This window comes from Neopelma chrysocephalum, unplaced genomic scaffold (assembly GCF_003984885.1).
Source record: "Neopelma chrysocephalum unplaced genomic scaffold, ASM398488v2 Primary Assembly neopelma1_25, whole genome shotgun sequence".
NCBI classification, from domain to species: domain Eukaryota; kingdom Metazoa; phylum Chordata; class Aves; order Passeriformes; family Pipridae; genus Neopelma; species Neopelma chrysocephalum.
The window spans coordinates 38,302,082-38,322,017 of record NW_020897694.1 but is presented as its reverse complement, the minus strand read 5'-3'; the positions used below and the strand labels follow the sequence as shown (position 1 = coordinate 38,322,017).

Here is a 19,936-nt window from a genome sequence, read left to right as displayed (position 1 = left end):
GTTCAAGGCCAGGCTGGATGGAGCTCTGAGCAACCTGGTCTAGTGCAAAGTGTCCCTGCCCATGGCAGGGGAGTTGGAACTAGATGATCTTTAAGGTCTCTTTCAAGCCAAACCATTCTGTTTTTTTCCCTACTAGATGTAACTCATATACAGCTTGTGTTGTGTCAGCAAGTATAGTTATGTTTAAATGGAGAAAAAGAAAAAAAATGTTCATTTGAAAGTCAAAGATGCTTCTACACTGTTTTTAGTAGTAAAATTCATTTAAAACTGGAGAAAAACGTTCATTATGTCACAGATACTGTGAAAGTTAAACCCAACAGAGGGATGAGAGAAATCAATATGTGGTCAAAATACAGCTTTATTTTTTAATGTTGTGATTTGCTACTGCTTGTTAATAATAAAACACCTAAGGAAATAGTTAAAAGGAAAAAACATTTGTTTGACCAATAGTGTTCTGTTCTAGGGCAAGACAGCCTTATGCCATGCAGTATTTTCTTCTGTCAGAATAGCACCTGGCCTTAACTTTTCCAGGTTCTTTCAGGTTTCAGTGCTGAGTCTTCTTAAAAAAAAAACTCACTACTTTTCTTTTGAAATACAAAGAAGGAATTATTTTCCCTCTCTTTTGTCCTACCATTCTAATTCTTACATCACCTTTTGATTGCTTTTCTTGGTTGACCTTGGTGTAGGGAATTTGTTTTTTCTTAAATATCACTATCTCTCATTTGATTTATGTGTAATTTTTTTTTTTTGCATTCGCTTGTCCATGGCTGTTTTTTCACATAGTTCTGACTGGCTGTTATTCATGTTACATAGAGGACAGAAAGACATTTACATATTTACAACAGTCATGTTATGAACAGATTGCAGGTTGAGCTTTTGAATATCGGATACTGTGAAAACGAGTCCAATTTTCATTGCTTTGTTTTCATTATAGTTGAATAAAAAATCCTTGTTTCCCTGTAGTGTCTTCAACCTTTGCATTCCTATCTCAGACAATGAATTTTGACTTGTGTGTAGATTAATTATATTTCATAACAGGGAGTGGAGGGGCACTGAAATCTCTATGTTGGCTTCTGGTTTGTGTGTTTGTTTTCTTAATTAAAGCTAAAATGCTGTATTATCCAAAGCATAGCATAGAACAAAGTTCATCATCATAGGGAAAAAAAGACAAAAGTTACGTGCCTGTTTCTTGCCATTTATATTTAATATATAAATGTGATACAAACCCCACTAATATTTCATTGACAAATGGTTTAGAAATAAAAATACAATATTTATTTTTCCAAATAGTTCCTCATGGTATTACAAAAATGTTTCTACCATTTTTGCATCAAATTCCATTTCAGAAAATAATCTGAAGCTTGTAGTCACTTAAAAACTCGAGGGTAACAGATTGTTGCAAATACTTTTGCAACTTCTAAACATTTCTGACATGCTCATAAGTAAAGTTTTTACAAGTGGAAAGTGTGAACACCAACACAGTCATCTGTATCTTGCCAGCAGTGTTGAGATATATATTATCCTTTAGGTTTTGTTTTACTAAAAATTAAGTCTTTCTAATGGTTACAACAGGTTTCCATACATATTATCTGTAGGTAGCAATACAGGAAGTGTTAAGTTCCTGTGCTAGGAAATGCAGAGGATTACTTGTTTCTTGACTCTAATGCTATCTCCTTTAGTATGTTAATGGGAAATAATAATGCTCCCCCCCTCCATTTTTCTCTAGTGGACCAGATCTATCATCTAGCATCTCCTGCTTCTCCTCCAAATTACATGTATAATCCTATAAAAACATTAAAGACCAACACTATTGGGACATTAAACATGCTGGGTAAGTGGAAATTTTTTTCTTACTTAACTTGATTAGAATAATATAACCTGGACAGAGTTGCTGGGGAGAGGGGAGGATGGAGCGGATGAGTTGTACATTTTAAAAAGTTGTTTCTTTAAGAAAAATAAGGTTGGGGGTATTTTTACTGTCTTTGTACTTTTCCTTTAAATATATCTACAAATGAACACTGACAACATGGCTGTCAAAACACAAGAACTTCATGCTTGTAACTTGGCTATGGAGCGTGCAGTAATTATAAAAGTCCCAGGAACAATTAAGAGCGTGTTATTTTATAGCAGGATTTTGTTTACGACTGCACTTTTCACTTTGGTGACTGTGGAATGTTCCCATGATTGCCATGAGTGACTGTTTCTTTCCACCACAGCAAACGTAACTAGGTGGAACTGCACCCTCTTGTGCATGCCTTGGCTAGCAAATTCTGAAAGAATGGTTTAATGTCTGGCTTCATGCTAGATAATTACAAGGCAATGTTTTCGGCTTTGTCTGTTAGGTTTTATGCTGGGAATGGGTCTATGAAAAGAAGACCTCAAGCATTTGCTACTTTTTCCTTCCATCTTTCATCCATTTGGTATATGCTGCAGCTTGATCTGTGTGTCAGTGATCCTAAGAGTTGTTATGACTCAAACTCCTGGGCATTAGCTCAGCTGATTTTCTCATCTGAGTGATACTCCAAAGTGTACAATTCAGAGAATTAAGTGATTTAGAAGCTACTGAGGTACCAGAATGGCGTAGGTGAATGGCATATACTTTGATTTGCCATGCCAACTGGGAGACCAGAAAGTCATTGAAATGGAGTGCAGGGATAATCTCAAGTGATGGGTAGGATCGTCCAGGCGGTTTGAAGGGACATAATAGAAGAGAAATTATTGATTCTTGTCCGATAATATATTATTCTCTATCAGTTTCTTTACATAGCTTATCTTTAAGCTATGTAAAGAAGGATTTGGTAATCATAATATAGTGTGTTATTTCAAGATCCTAATTTCCTAAGTGGTTTATGCTTCCTTGACCTTTATTTAGGTTGTTACACATTAAGTTCTTGGATCTTGATTCGTTTCAACTTTTGGTCCCAGAAGCAAACACATCACATATGGGTGCTGCTCTGCTGTTTCTTAAGTTTTCTAGTTTGGGAATGTGAGCTATGGATGTGATTTACAGCTAGATCTGTCCAGTGAAATCAAGTTTACTTTAAAAACATGTAAAACAGGATCACACTGAACCAGCTAATGTGACTGAAAGATTCTTGCATTTGCTCTTAATTGTGTTTTTCTTTCCCAATTGCCCAAAATTTAGGGTTAGCTAAACGTGTTGGAGCACGGCTGCTGCTGGCCTCTACATCAGAGGTATATGGAGGTAAGAAGGATAAAACAACATTTAGAGCTTTTTAGATATGACTGTATATAAGGGTATTTACAAATATTTTGGCAGATGTCAGAATGATAGATTTTCATCACAGTCTTAGCTTGCCTTTTATCAGATGTACTTCTCACACTTCAAAATGTGAGGAGGGTATTTACAATGTTTACTTTACGTCTCTAGTCACGAGTGGTGGCAGGAGACTTGGAGTGTTGTTTATACCTTTCCTGTGTCCTGGTTTACATCTCTTTTTCTGAAAGGCTTGTGGGGAAACTGGGAGTTGACCTCTAATTAAAATCCAGATGCCGTAATGAGAACCTGAGAGGAAAGATCATTTCAGTAGTAAATATACATATCTTTTCCCAGACACAAATTGTGTTGTTAAGATTTAGCAATCACTCTGATGTGTAAGAGACAAGGATGTAACCTCCAAAGTAAGAAAACAGTGGGTGGTTGTGCACGTTCTTGTGATGTCTCTTAAAATGTAGTGTTCAGCAGCAGTGCTATATCTCTCCATCTTCCTTGTACGGTTAGAAGCCAAGTAGTGAGAGAATGACAGATACAATGCTGGCTGGATGCAGTGAGAATCCTAAGTACTTCCTTGGGGTGTATGATAGACCATGCACCTATTGGGGAAACTTCCTGCTGTTGTGAACTCTTGCCTAATTGGTACTAGCAGAGTTGCAGCATTACTGGAGATACTCAGGCACAGTCACCTGCTCAACCTGAGTAGATTTGAGAGTTGAGACTATAAAGAACAAACAAGCAAACAAACAATGGTCATCTGTGTTAGACAATACAAAGCTTTGTGAGCAAGAAGTGAGGAAGGACAAAGAACGCACCTCCAGGCGCTCCACTATTGGTGGAGCAACTTCAGTCAAGAAGGTTCAAAGCAAATATCCAAGCAAGAGATCACTAAGATGACTGGCCAGCCAGATAAGTGGCTTGAGCACGTGCAGCATTCTTACTGCAGGGAAGAAGTCTACTCAGATTATAGTCTGACTAAACAGGCAAAGTAATTGTGATGAAAAATAAAGGACAGAAAATAAAGTCAGAAGATAACTATTAGCAGTCTCCAAACAGGAGTTCTCAAAGGAGTGTTACACAGAGAGTTTCCAAGTGCTTTGTAGGATTGCCTCTGCCAGAAAGGACATAGAAAACTGGAGCAACCTTCCACATCACAGCATCTTTTGAGGCCCTTTTAAGGTTGCTACAGGCTTTTATAACCATGTAAAACCTCTATGCATTTACCATTGCTCTGTGGCTTTCATATGGCAGGAATTCATCTGTAACCATGTCTGAGCAGCATTAAAACAGGAAAGTTTAATTGGAACTGACTGTCAAGGTTGTTTCAAAAATTAACCTATAACACTTGAAAGTCTTGTAGTAATGTATGCAAACTTCAAATCCACTAAAAATGATACAGCCACACAGACAGCAAAGGGGAGAAGTTTAACGAAGCGTTTGTATTTTTTCAAGCATATAAAGCACATACCATCAAGGTTCCTAGGTGATTGTTGTTTGTTTGTTTTTTATAATCAAGAACTTCTGTACTGGATCAAACTAAGGGATTGTCTAACCTGATTGTGACCAGTGTTAGCTAGTAAAAATGCTTAGGGTAAAATAGAAAAAAACATAACAAGTACATTGTGGTACTCTCTTTAAAAGATGCAGTACTTTTCCATTTTGTCCATTTTTCTTTCCTAGTTTCTTATTTTATGAAACTTGAATATGCTTTAATTTCTTTTTTTCTAAGTACAGTAGAAAGTGCTACCTACATAACCTATAATGTTTCCTCTGAAGTACATTAGGTAGCGGTCGTATTGGTGCCCTTGAGGTAGTCTGTCTTTGCAGAGAAGAGTTGAATTTAACCCTCTTTGCACGCTCTTTCGGGGAAAGCGTTTGGCTGTTGTTTGCTTGTAGTCAGTTATCTTACTAGGCTTGCGTCTTCTGTTACTGTCATTTTCATGGTTCCATTGAATGCACTTCTAAGGAATTGTGTGAAATGTAGGATTCTTTTAAATGCATAGTTCAGAGAGAAGCTGTTGAATTGTATAACGCGAGTGATCTACTGAAAGTCACCTTTTGATAGATCTTCATTTAAGATGGTTTTCTTTCCCCATAGATCCTGAAGTTCACCCTCAAAATGAGGATTACTGGGGCCATGTGAATCCAATAGGTCCAAGAGCCTGCTATGATGAAGGAAAGCGCGTTGCAGAGACCATGTGCTATGCATACATGAAGCAGGTATTAAACTTGTATCAGATTCAGTCTTTTTTCTGTAATTAATGAAGGCTAGTGTATGGCAAGACTGTAATATGTGTATTTAGGAGTAGGCGGGCAATAGAGAATGTCTTGAGTAGGAACACTTATAATATAGCTGCAAAATATGTTTTCTTTAATGGGAAGGTTTTATTGCTCCCATCTGTTGTGTGTTTTCAAATGAGCAGTGCTCTTGAAGAAAATGTGCTTTAGTCTTCTTAATAGGTGTAATATGTTTCTCAGTATCATAAATAGTTTTTAGACAGATTAAACTGAAGTGACATTACTGTGTTGAGAAGTGAATACGGCTGAATAGGGCCATTACTGATAAATGTGGAATGTTTAATGAACATAATCAAAATCAGAATATACAGGTAAAAATGAGGAAATTCTTTTAAAAGTACTTTTAACACTTTTAAACACTTTAGTGATAAAAACATGTAGGTACAAACACAGATCTTAACGAAAGATATGAATACTTAGCCATGTGATGTGCTTTTTCAGAGAAATACAGTAACATGAGGATAAAAATGCAGTTTAAAATTTGTGAAACGATACGTGCCAGTTTCCCTGGATTTCATAATCAACAGATAGAAACTCATCATAAACTAACACAGCATTGACTCGTTACCTGTATATGAATCTTGCTCAATTGTGGTTCAGCAAAATCTCTGGGAGATATTCAAGTAGAAAATGTGGCACACTAAAGAAAGTTGTATCAGTATTTCTTGTTGATTTGCAGCCTTAATATACAAAAGTATAAATCAAAAATAGTATATTCTGTAGAATTTTAAATGTTTAAATTGTAAAATACTAAGTGCTTTTAAAAACCTTGAAAAGAGAATCAAGCTGAAGTGATAAGACTTTAGTGATGGTATTTTAGCACAGAGATTGTAGTAATTTTGTCTAATCTCCTCTGCCAGACAGAGAAGGCAGAGGTTCCAGTCTCCTTTGTTCTTTTTTAAATCATTTAAAGTCCAATATGGTGGTACTGCTCTTGTTCAGGATGACGTCTTTGATACTTCACTGTAGCAGAATATTCCTCGTCAGTCTGGAAATCCATTTGCAGTTGAAGAAGATTGCAGTTTTTATGAGATTCTTGTGCTATAGGGCATTGAATTTTTGCAGGTTTGTGGTACACACTGCAGTATTCTTTTAGAAGGGCAAGACTGTAGGTAATTTTGAAAATCATGGGCTATATCTTAAAACCACAGGAAGAGTCATGATAGCATTTCATAAATTTTATGAAATGCAGGATTTATGACGGATAATAAAGATTTGTAAGGTGGAACTGCAGTGCCCTCATGCATTAAGTAAAAACTCATGATGCAAATGAACTCTCTGTCCTAGGGGCAGCTCTGTGATACATTTCTTGTACTTTATTATGGGTTAGTGAAGTCTGCCCAAGCTTGTCTCATGTTCAGATTTATTCTGAAACACTGTTGAGCTGGTGGGGAGTGCGTTGATGTTTAGATGATAGGATATTACTGGAGGAGGAAATACTACCTTTAGCTAGTGGGAAGGTCTCATTTCCTCTGTGAAAGTAGATATTGTGCTTTTAAGAGGATTTTCAGTAGGAGTGACATAGCCCAAAACAGTAGAATTTGCAGGATTTCAGGCTAAAATATTTCCAGCGTCAATAAAAAGAAGAAATGGGCAAACTTAATTTGCATTTTTTTCATGTCTTCCAAAGATGTCCATCATTACACACATTGCTAGATCCCTTAAATACCTAATAGTGTTTCCAAAAAAATATGAAGTGCAACTAAACTTCTGCGTTATACTTCCAGACAACCAGTTTGAATCAGAGCAGTTCTTGAATCTACCCAAAGATGACTATTCACTGTTATCAGAGTTCCTCAGTAGCCTGTCCTGACCAAGACCTTTTTGGTGCACTTTTTTCTGCTGGCAATGTTCTTTTGTTCGCTTCTTTTGACCCTATGAATAAAGCATTTCTTGACTGTTTACAACTGCTGTCTTTAAACAAACCCAGAAGTATGTAGTTATCAAAGAGTCAGAGGGTAGTAGTAGCATTCAGTAATATATAAGCATCTGCTTGCAAGGAGAGGTGAGTGAAATATTTGCTGCAGAAATGCAGCACTCACAAATTCAAAGCACATACACAAGTCCATCTCATCCACTGCGAGGCACTCGAGCATGTGGTTTAAGAGGATATTTGCTGTAGGCTTCTGGGAGCAGCTCTTCCTTCATAAATTCACATGGAAGCTTAGGTCAGCCTTGCTCCTTAGTGTGAGTGGAGGTGCTTGCTTCTGGAACTTTTCTCAAGTTTCCTTGCCCTGTTCTTCTGAGAACTGAGTTGCGACCTCTGATTCAAACTTCTTCAGAATTCCCTTCTCTTCGTCTTTTTCAGTGCTTGCTAGCACTCCCTCCTGGAAAGCCTTGTTCCATTTCACTCAACTGCCTTAACCAGATGGAAACCATAGTATTGAAACTCTCATAAAAAACAGGTTGTACAAGGAAAGGCTGAGAGAGTTGAGTTTGTTCAGCCTGGAAAGGCTTCGGGGTGACCTAATTGGCAACCTTTCAGTACCTGAAAGGAGCCTACAAGAAAGACAGAGAGAAACATTTTACAAAAGCATGTAGTGACAGCAAAAGGGGGAATGAATTCAAACTGAAAGAAAGTAGGTTTAAATTAGATATTATGAGGAAGTTCTTTGGTGCGAGGGTAGTGAGGCACTGGAAGAGATTGCCCAGAGAAGTTGTGGATGCCACATCCCTGGAAGTGTTCAAGGCCAGGTTGGATGGAGCTCTGAGCGACCTGGTCTAGCTGAAGGTGTCCCTGCCCATGGCAGGGGAGTTGGAACTAGGTTGTCTTAAGGTCCCTTCAGCCCAAACCATTCTGTGATTCTGTATAGGCAGAGAAAACATACTGCTGCAGGGGAGAAAAAAAGAGTTGGGAGGGGAGTTTCAGTACATGGTATCGCTGTGGGAATTTTGTGCTTTGTTCAGGACTTGCCATTCAGTATATATGTAACTTTAAAATAAATTGTGTTTGAAATTATGGAGCTACCTGGAAATCTAGGTAATAATGTATGCTCTGGCTGAATTTAAGTAGTGGTCAGAATCTGACACTACCTTCATGGCAGGGATTTGTGATATCTGCATAGGTGTGTTGTAAATACAAATACACAGCATTTTAAGTGCTTAGCATATTAAGGGTGTTTTGTGAACTAGATTTTTTTCTTCTCTAATATCACTGACCTGTAAGGAAATTCTCCAGAGCTGAAGCAACACTTCAGGTCTCTACAGATTGTTACAAGGAGATTTTTCTTCTCCTTGCACTTTCTTCATCCTTTTTTTTTACACCAACTGTATGACTTTGAAAGTTGCAGTGGTAGCAAATGGGCTTGGTTGTACAATAAATGATGTGATAGTTTTTGAATTACCTTAGAATACCTTAAGTGTTGAACTATAAGCATGGTCATGTTTCAGCCATAAGATTGGAGATGTGCCTTGGTTATGTTCAGGGACCTGCATTATGCTGAAAGTATGGAGACAGATGATTGAGGCTGTCCTTCTTGGATTGTTTAGGAGCTTTACTGTTTATGAAATTCAGATCTCCCATCAATATTTTTGCAAAATAATTCTAAAAAGCTGTTAGTAACTAAGAATTAATGTCATTTTGCTTATGCAATTGACAGTACATATATATAAAATTCCTTGGACCAAGCCTCATTGTAGACCATTGTAGCTTAAACACATCACAGGTGGATCCAGTGAACACTGTGCTAGTCATTCTACTGTGATTACAATTCAGGAGTTTGGGAGCAATTTTCAGAGTCAATGGTCTCTGAAACACATGGGAAAGAGTATGAAGCAGTAAGAAAGCGACTAATAAAACAAGGAATGCAGGCAACAGTCTTAGTAATTTTAGCTGAAACATTGATAAAGATTTGTATCAGGTCACGTGATAGCAGTGCAACTGTCTGGACTTTTCCTGGCAGATTTTTTAACTCCAGTTGTGTAGCTTTTCCTCTCCTGATTTTGTAGGCAGGGAGGTCTAACTCATAATTGCTGTTCTGATAGATCCACAGACTTTGCAAAGAATGAAATACTGTTAATTAGTAGAAGAAGCTTGTCTAATGTCCTTATGAATTACAGCCACAACATACATGTTCAAGCTGTTTCGGTTAAAAAAAACTTTTGCCATTTGAGTTATATTCTGTATTGCTCTGTTTTCTAAGACAGTCAACACAAGGCAATACCTTTTCTTAAAAGGCTTATAAAATTAAAATGTGTCTTTTAGAAGTAGGATGTCATAATAGCATCCTTGATACCTTGCTACTTTCTGGAGCTGGGATCTCTAGATCTAAGTGGCAAAGACTCATGCTGAAAACCATGGACAGCTTTGTTTTGCAGGGGAGACTGGCTAATTAATGCTGCATTTTGTCTGACAGCTTTAGGATAGTCTTGAGTATTTATTCAGAGAAGGTATCTCTGTAAGCCATAACAATCTTTCCTGCATCTTTGCTGTCTTCCCTCTCCGTCCGTACAGGCACGGTCTCTGTGAACAAATTTATACTGTTAAATAATGGAATGAACTGACATGTTTTGCTAGCCCACGCTGCTGTGTTTTATTAGCTTGTTCCCAGCCTCTTTTTTTTGATTGCTCAAGGAACTTTCTGATCAATCTGCTGTAGGAGGGCATCGTCTTAAACCGTGAGGACAGAAGTCAGTTGGTCACATTTGATCTCAGCATTAGGGATAGATCTTTAGCTCTCTTTTGTTTAGCAGTATAAGAGCCAAAGAAGTTTTTCTTCTTTCTCTAGGATGTAATAAAATATCATACATGACTCACTGCCACAAATATGGAGGTGTAATTGACTTTGCTAGTGGGAATATGGTGGAAGTAGTCATTGTTACATGTTGTTAATACTCAGAGTGACTGGACATAGGTAAGAGCATAGTATACGTATTCACAGGCAATTAATACAAAAAGGAGTAGAGTTATTCAACATACTAAAAGGATCACTGCAAAGGAGATGTTCATCAAACGTCTAAAGGAAACATAGGACAACTTTTAAGTAATTGGCTCCAAAATCTCTTTGTCTGTGCAAGAGTTTCTTTTGAGAAGATAGATCTCAGTTTTAAAGGCACAAATGAAAATTCAACTGCATAGAAAATAGATTTTTCAAAACAGTAGGCTGCAGAGAAAAGCTTTTCCAGGTGACACTATGAATAAAAAGATACTGATTTTAAAAGACAACATTACAGAGGAGTGAGGAGAATAAATAGAAGGGAGAAGAAATAATGGATTAATTGTGACTCTGAGTAAGTGCCTATAGAGAATGTGTTGTTTTTTCTTTTCTACATCCTTTGCTAGTTTCCAGCCAATACTGGAAAACAAGGCTGCTACTATAGCTTGTGCAGAACAAGAGAGCCTTTTTTATCAGCATTGTTTAATGAATTATTTTTATCTTGAATACTAGCTTCTAAGTGCCTTATTTTCTGTACCTGTTATTAGTGGCAAGCCCACATGAAATACAATCCCTCCCTGAAGGAGTCAGTGTCCTATTTAAGATAGAGTGCTGGGTAAAACAAAAGAAGGAGCAACTCTATCACAGTATGTCTTTCCAGATACAGTGAAGGTTTTGGGAATGGCTCTGTAATATGCTGCTAGAAGTATATGTTTGAAGTGTTACACTGCTGTAGTTTTTTAGCTAACAGGAGATAAAGAGTATGTTCCCAACTTGGTGCATTTTGCATGGAAAAGGACTTCTGATCTTTTCAGGGTTTCAGCAGCACCAAGTGGATGTTGTGAGGTTATGTTTTTTGGCTCTGCTGGGGATACAAGCTTGTTATGTGGCAAAGACTGTAGCTTTTCCTGTGGCACAAGTTACCTCCCTGGTTACCGTTAGCTTACAATTTAGTTGCAAGTGTAAACAACATTTGATAATGAATCTTTACCTGTAGTTAAACAGAACTGAATGTTCTTTGGCCTTCTTGATGCTGGGAGGTGTTGGGCTTTAGCTATACTACTTGGTATTTCCAATTTCTCAACACCAAATAATAGCTGAAGTGTTAAATGCGCTTTTTGCCTCTCACTCTCCGTAAAAAGCTAATGCTATTGCTTTCACAAAGCATCTTTGAGGATTCATTTGTTTATGAATCACTTGGAGACCCAAGAGAGAAACTCACATTTTCCTTCAAGTATCACTTGTACATGAAGTTGAATCAGCAGCACAAAGTTTGCTTCAAAAAATTATTTCTTGTGACTGATACAAGGATGTCTTTTCCTGGGAGGTGGGAGGACCAGGTAATATAAAGAGGACGCTTAGGCCCATGCTGAAGTTGGCATCTTCCTCCCTGACATGTGACTGTCAGTCTTTGGCATCTATCTGCTTACAGCATACCATGTTGCTCTGAACACAACAGTAGCCAAGTGCGTGTTGTAGCTCACAAGGGCCAAGCATCCTTCTTGTAGGCTTTATCATGAACTGTGGCTTGTCCAAATGAACATGTCGGTAAACAGAAAATATCTAGAGAGAGATTACTTTCAGTGTTAAAATGCTGTATCCGGAAAGTTTCAAATTTCACGTTTGTTGCATTTTGCTTTGAAGATTTGCAAAATATTCTGTAGAAAGGACTTTGGAAATGATAGAAAAGTATCTTGGAAAAAACCAAGCCATTTAAGAGACTTGGACTGTAATGCATGTATTTACACAGCCTAATAAGAAGGCTGCTAAGAAACATTCTGGCTGTGGTTACAAACACACTCATTTTATGTCCTTCTTAATGATGCTTATCTGACACGTTCAACTTTTCTAATCCATGGAAATGCTACCTTGGTACTATATCTGGTGTTGGTGAGACTTCATACGTGCAAAAAAAGTAGGTAAGGCCCAGGTGAACTAACTTGTTATTGGAAGGGTATTATTGAAAAATCTTCAAGTTCTTCTTGGAAGCAAATGCATGGGCTGAATTCTTGAGCTGTTCTGTCACTGATTTAGATTTGCATTATAAATACTGAGAACTAATAAAATTACCTTGCTGTATGCACTACCTTTTTCAGCAGGATTAGAAGTATTGCATAATTAGAAAACAATGCATGTTAAAGCTGAAAGAGGGATTCTTAAGAAAGTTTTTGGACAGGAAAGAGTTAATTTTCACTTTTAGGGAGAAAGACACATTTATTAAAGAAGTAAGAATTCTTTTTTCTTTGCCTACAGGAAGGAGTTGAAGTGAGGGTTGCCAGAATTTTCAATACCTTTGGTCCTCGAATGCACATGAATGATGGAAGAGTTGTCAGTAATTTTATCCTACAAGCTCTCCAGGGAGAACCACTAACAGTAAGTAATGACTCTTGCTGATAGGAACAACTATTCGTCTTTATATCCTATCCGCATGTGCTATGAACGAGGGTAGATTTTAGAAAACACTGATGTTCCACCCCTCCAAAATTTAGTCTTTCAGTATACCAAATGTATAGAATTATGTATCTGACAATGTGCTCTGTTGATGGTGTTGACGTTCCTTTCCCAGAAAGAAACAAGGCTACCAGATGCAATCTGCACAAGCATTTTAGTCATCCTGAACTTGAATATTTATCTGTCTCACAACTCTTATGTGGGGACATGGCATGGCAAGGCTTAGAGAGTCCTGTTTTGGTACTTATTCCTGTAGAGGAACTTATTCTAAACCCTTTCTGGAAGCTAGGCATCTAAATGTCTTTTTGCAAGCTTGGGCTTCAGCCCAAATTTTCCATGTGTATTGTAATGTTAAAGGCCTTCAGGCTACATCACGTATTAGTAAATAAAGCCATCCAAGACTGGTTTTTGTTACCATTGACAAACTGTTGTGGCATGATCCACTTCTATACAGCTACATTTTCCTGCCAAAACAAGTTGCCACATCCAACTGCTGTGAATGGCTCTTGATTATGCTTAAGCAAAGTCACAACACTGAGAGAGCCAGGGCTGGCACAGGCCAATACTCTGCCAAAGATGCTGCTGATAATTTAGCAGTACAGACCCTGCCTGACCTGAAACAGGGAGAAGTAGTTTGGAATCTGAGATCAGTTATGAGTTTATGGAAACATTTACAGTCTATGTGGCATACAACAGAAATGTCATACAAATATTTGTTACTATTGCTTAAGTTAGAAGAGTGAAGTGTCAGGAAATCATAGTCAATGGCTTCTGCCAAATAACTAAAGATGTTGCTAAGTACCTCCACAGGGCAGCTATCTTGAGATTAAGACAGCATTCGTTCTATTGGACATTGTGAAATAGATCAGTCAGGAATTTCTGTAAGAAGGAGCAGACAATCCAAAAAGGATGAAAGTTTTGTGGCAACTCCAACTACTGTAATTCTTGTAGAGCAAAATCTGAAACTGGGCAGAGCATTGAAGAGTATAGACCAGGGAATAAGTCATGCCCAAGCAAGATGAAGCTTGGTGTCCTGTGGTAGATCTCCCCTAACTTTAATCTTTCTCAAATTATATGCTAAAGTATGGCTATCCCCTGCAAAACTTGGGTAGTAGATACTACCTTACTGACAGAGTGAAATCCAGAACTCTTTACAGAAGAAGGAAAATAAAGAAGTTCAAATTGTGTATGTTCTGCAAAGCAGTGCAGATCATCTGACTTAAGTACACTGAAACTTCTGAAAGATTGGTCTTGTCTGCGGGTCAGTGTTTGCTTGCTGTTTTTTCAGTGAGTGATAACTTAGGCAATTTGATACTATTTTTAATCTCATCAGTGATGAATCTACTTTGTTGTTCCTAACCATTTCTAAATTTCTGGGTTAGGCTTGTGGTTATTTCAGAGTGATGTAGTAATGCTGTGTTCACCATTTCTCCTAAAGATTTGGTTTTTCTGCAGAGATTTACTAGTTTTGTAGAAAGCACTGTCAGTGCTCAGTGTATGGTAGCAATTGTGTGATGCTGACTGTGACTTAATGGCCGGTGTTTACTAGGGCATATGACATTTAATGTGTCATATGTCAGCAGTAAGACTGCAGATGTCAGGGCTTAGTCTTAGGTAGCTGAGTAAACCAGTGAGCTCAGCTTGCCTAGTCCCTGATAGGAGTCTCTTCAGCTCTGCGTAGGCTAATTGCACAACTGTGTGGGTTCAATGCTTTCTTACTTTCTAAACATAAAAAAAGGGCACTTAAATTCCTGCAAAAAGAGTTTCATTTTCTTACCCAGGCATCTCCTCAAACCTGCAAGACACTAAACAAATAGAAGCAGACAAGAGGATGGAGCTTCTTATTTTGACTCTTTTGATCCTTGTAGGGCTTCCTTGTATCAAAATATGAGTGTAACCATATGCTGGCTTGTCAGTGTCATATGTTCCCAAGATGGCTTCTTCCTGCATTAAAGTCTGAGCCTCTAAATGCTCTTTAGAAAATTTACCTGGCTTACAGAGGATCAGAAGGTACTCCCATTTTTTAGGTTTGATCCCCAGTGCATATAGGTGCCATATTTGGACTCTCAAATGTTTTTTTTCATTCTTGCATAGTTTCTCAACTTTTATTGACAGTAGGACTGTAATTTTTATAAGAAGAACAGAGTAAGAATGCTAACTGGAAGTTTTGTGAAGCCTTACTAAATATGAAGCAGTTATCTTGTTTTAAAACGTACAATCCATGGGATATTTCACAACATCAATAAGAGAAGTCTGGAGTCAGTGCTTTTCTATGGGAGAGAATACTGAAAGCTTTATTTTTATTTTATTTTTATAGCTGCTATACTGTGTAAAGTTTAGCAAGAATGTACTTGTAATAGAGGTTAAATTAGAATATTTGCCCAATATCACTGCTCTGTAGGGAATAAGTGGCTGATGTTGAAAATTAATATGAGAAAAGAACTAAGGAGAGAGTTGTTTAGCTGACCAGGTCAGATGAAATGAGTTATGAGCAATAAGTAGTGGCTGAGACCTAAAAAAATGTCACCCTTGTATCATCACAGAATTTGGCTGAAAGGAATACCAAGTGTGTTGACCTCTTTTGAAACTGAATGTATTTGGTCTCTTAGTTCAAAGTAATTGTTCAAATGGAGTAAATAATCTCTTGAGAGAACAATATTGTTAATTTGTAGAGTTATAGCCAATGCAAACATGACGATTGTTGCTTTATATTATTGTAAAGAAAGGATTTATTAGGAGAAATTGGGAGGTATTAAGGGGGATATTATTCCACCATATTGTATTTTCCAGCCACTGCTGCAGGTGGGAGAGATAGCCACACAAATGACTTTGCAGAAATCATGCACAAATTACTTAGTTCTTAAATTACTTTGTTCTGTAAAACTTATCCCACAAGCTAAAAGTAAACAAGCAGGAATAAATACATAAAATCTGCTTCCTATTTATTTGGGAAACCATCATGCTGTCAGTGTACCCTCCTGGTGCTTTCCTCTCAAAATAATTTATTGGTGAACTCTTAGATGCCTGATCTTTCCCGTTACATACTCAAATGTGAATTCCTTCTGGCTCTGAGTGAGCCTCGGAGAGCACGAGGCTTACCAAGTGACCGATGGTGGCCTGTACACCAATTGTACTGTCCTTTCTGTCCTCTAGGAAAACAAGCATGCTTTCTATTCTGTCCTTCCAGAAAGCCTTTCTGTTGTAGCAGGTTGATGGTAGGATGTGTGCGTCACCAGTTAAAACTGAAATGTTTTTACCACATAAATGTGCCCACTGGCGGCTTTCAGAATTTCAGTACTGCACACAGTTAAACTGTGAAAAAAATAATGGTATCAAATGCGGTTCTGTACACTTTTAAGTATACTTTATCGTCCATTTGAACTTAAACAACTTGTTCCAAAGTACCAGCACATAACCTGAGAAAACTTTTTCTTTTTTTTCTCTCTTAAGGTCTTGATACAAATCTATGCAGGTGACTTTGGGAGTTATATAATCTAGAAATTATTCTGTTTAGAGCCACATGACTTTTTTTTTTTTGGCCTGATTGCTTTAAACACAGTGCTGTTTCTCTCGACAATTTTTTTAGAGACCACTAACATTTAGTGGTCTCTTTGAAGCTGGCTGTTGTTAACAAGTGAATCAAAATTGCTCATCATAACCACATCTTAGTAGTGCGAAGTTTGCTTTAAATATTTGGCGCTCTTTTCTGGCTGAGTGCATGCTGAACCCTCTTTCAGTGTTCCAGGAGAGGACAAAGTATCACTCTGTCCTACACCCCTGAGAATGTTTCCTTCATGCAGAGTTCTGGTTAACAAAATGCCTAAGGATATGTTTGCTGGAGACAGATCCAAGAGGAAGATGACCTTCAAAGAACTGATACTTTGCCAAAGGCTCTGCAAGCACAATTTGTTATATTTCTGGAACACTGAGCTTGTGTCTCAGGTGTTTCTTTTTGAGACGTTTTTCTAGAATGGTAAGGAAAAGATAATTGAGCTTGAGAGGACTTCTGTATTTATGTAACTTTTCTATTTTCCATATGGTTTTAGGTCTATGGACCTGGAACACAGACAAGAGCCTTCCAGTATGTCAGGTAAGCTTTGTTTGTACTGGCTGATAATTTACTGCACTTTATGGTTCTCAGAGGTTGGACAGCTTTGTATGTGTGTTCATCTTAGTCAAAAAGATTGTGCTCATTCTTAAGCCAGCTTTACTTTCAGAAGAGAGACACAGAGATTTATAGAAGTATGAAAAAATAAAACATTAGTTGGTTTAGAACTTTTAATTGGGATATTAATGCATTCTCCCCTTCAAGACACAGCAAGTAACAGATAGGCAAGTTTTTAATGCTGAGCAGTTTGTCACTCCTTGCATTTTAACGCAGTGCTGCCACCTTGTGTCTTTGGGACTGCTGTGGTTGATGTGCAAACTGTGCACACAAGAAAAAAAAAACTAAAAAGAAAATGAAAAAAAACCAGGCTGGACTACTGGGTTGTTTTAATCATTCCCTGCTTAGAAATATTCTTTCCCTCCACTGAAAGTAATAACAGTGGTAATAGATGTTACAGAAACCCCATCAGGTCAAAGTAGCCTGATCATAAGTCATAGTGGAGGGGATCTGGGTTTCTGTGTCAGGGCCAAACTTCTAAGTTTGTTGCTGATAATCCAAAATAACTTTGGGTTATTTTGCTAGAGGAAGGTAACACCAAGATACTGGGTTTTAACAAACTTGGTTTAAGAAGTTTGGTTTAAGAATTTCTGAAAATAAGAAGACAATTCAAACAACAGGCTGCAAAGCAGGTGGTGGTGTCATGTGCCTCTGTATTACAACTTACTCTATTCTGTTTGAAGTGTGTTGGAAATCTGCCTCTAAATATGCTTGAGTACTGGAGGAAAGAGGAAACATTATTCATTTTGTAGTAACAAAGGCTTGAGTAAACGTGCACCCATTGAAGTAAATCTGATTACTGCATTCCTCAGCTGTCTGATCTGCTTGACTGAAGTTCTGAGGAGGCAGCTCTCTTTTTTGACACTAATATTATTTATAGAGAAGTGGAAATTCTCTCAGTCTGTTCTTCCCTTTTTTTCAGTGATCTTGTAAATGGGCTGGTGGCGTTGATGAACAGCAATGTCAGCAGTCCTGTCAACTTGGTGAGTATGAGAGCTCCACTCTGCTGTGTTACTGTGCAGTGGTCAAGATCACCTCCACTTTCCTCCTTGTCACTGATACCGATTTCTAGAAAAAATAAATGGAGCAAAAAAAATTCTTTCCGTTATGAAGAATGTATTCTCCCATATATTCTATTTATAAATAAGATTAAGCCTCTAAATGTTGGGATCTTACAGTTCCAAGAACAATGTAAACTTGCTGGAGTATTTAATTTGTTTTAGCAAAAAGATTTATGTAATTAGAATATGAAGGAAGAAGTTACTGCAAAATACAAGGAAATGATCAAAGAATGGTTTTAATGGAAAAAAGCACTGAAGGAATACTTAGATCTAAATAATTATAAATCACTTCATACTAACCTTAATTAGAGGAAAATGGAATGATATTTTATTATATAGTTTTTTAATATTGATTAGAAAATTGCTTGGATTTTTGTTCTGTTCCATCTGTTGTCACTCTGCTCTGAGCAGTGGATATAAGAATACAAAAAAGGATGCATATGCCAGGTCATTTCTGTGTCTATCTTTTTCCCAAATCAGATATTTAGCTCTGCAAGGCAGTTGTTCACTATATTTTCCTTTTCTACTGTGGCCATGAGTTAATTTCTGTGTTTTTATCCTGACGCTGATATATTTGAACTCCGTCACATTTTGTCTCTAGAAAACTCCGTGTTTAAATCTATATGTATATGAATGTTCAGCTTTAGGTGAAATGAAATGTAGTAAATAAGAGTTTTGAAACAAGGAGAGCTAGGAATGGTGGGAAGTGGGTCTGGTGAAGGTCAGCTAATGCTATAGCAGGAGGTTTTCAGTATTTTGTTCTGAAATGTTGATCAGGAGTTCATGTGCAAACTGGTTAAAAAAAATGTTAAGAAAAGGAATATTGTATGGGAAAGCAAGTAGCCCTTATGCATTGATATGTAAGCTATAGTAAATGCAGAAGCAATTGTTTGCAGTTAAATTAGTTTGTTTTCCTAACTTTGGCTGAAATGAGAATTTAGCATACTTCTTCATTATATCATCTGTCCTCAGCTCAGTTCTTGATGCAGATTCCAGCTGATAATGTGATTGAGTGGTCTGCTGAGTGACCTATGCCTTTGCTGCGATTGAGGCACATTTACCCATTTCTAATGACTGATTTTTTGGGGGCATCTCCATACATACACTGAATTACCGAGGCAAATATAATGGAGAGTAACTTCACTAATGTGTATGGAGCTTGTCAAAGTTACTTTTTTTTTCATCAAAGTAGAAATAAAACTTAACAATTAGCTTTTTCAGAGTTTGACATGCCTCATCTAGAATCATCTCATGTCTAGCATGTTGTAAGGTGTTTAATTGTTACTGCACTGAATATCTCTTTTGTTTGTAGGGAAACCCAGAAGAGCACACTATCCTAGAGTTTGCCCAGTTAATTAAAAAACTTGTTGGTGAGTATGATAAGTAATTTTCAGTAAAGCTTATGAAGTACTTATTGTTGCTAGATGATTATTGCTTAATTAGTGTGTGTAACGTGGATAATTTGATTGGTCTTTCTATTTCTTAATAATTTTATCAAAGGCATCTAATTGTATCCTGATCATATAATTAAATATTAATAAGATAATCCAGATCCTCTCAATTGCATGTAAAATATTGCATGAAGGGTCAAATGGATACATTTTCTGTGTATCTGCAATCTATACCCATTAATTTGTATAATGTTTAGATAATTTTTAGCTTCGTTTTGCCACAAGGACAATACATAAATGAGATGTAAAGCCCATGAATGAAAAATGTCTTGCATAACACTTTAGCTGCAATAAGGATACTTCAGCAAGGTGGTTCTTCACAATTGTGCAGGCTTTGCTCCTTCAACTACCATTAAAAATCTCTTGCTTGGTGTGGTGGTTTGGGCTAGGCCTTCCTTGGT

At 37.3% G+C, this 19,936-nt stretch overlaps 1 protein-coding gene across 2 annotated transcripts in view; it reads left to right on the top strand.

Moving 5' to 3' along the window:
• The window catches only part of UXS1 (UDP-glucuronate decarboxylase 1), a 62,683-nt gene that overhangs the window by 35,247 nt on the left and 7,500 nt on the right, over window positions 1-19,936 (top strand). For both annotated transcript variants that reach the window (XM_027674984.1, XM_027674985.1), the window contains exons 7-13: window positions 1,727-1,831; window positions 3,146-3,205; window positions 5,334-5,455; window positions 12,661-12,780; window positions 16,905-16,948; window positions 17,946-18,006; window positions 19,397-19,454. In XM_027674984.1, the coding sequence (XP_027530785.1) occupies window positions 1,727-1,831; window positions 3,146-3,205; window positions 5,334-5,455; window positions 12,661-12,780; window positions 16,905-16,948; window positions 17,946-18,006; window positions 19,397-19,454 (570 nt within the window). The remainder of the gene's footprint in view (window positions 1-1,726; window positions 1,832-3,145; window positions 3,206-5,333; window positions 5,456-12,660; window positions 12,781-16,904; window positions 16,949-17,945; window positions 18,007-19,396; window positions 19,455-19,936) is intronic.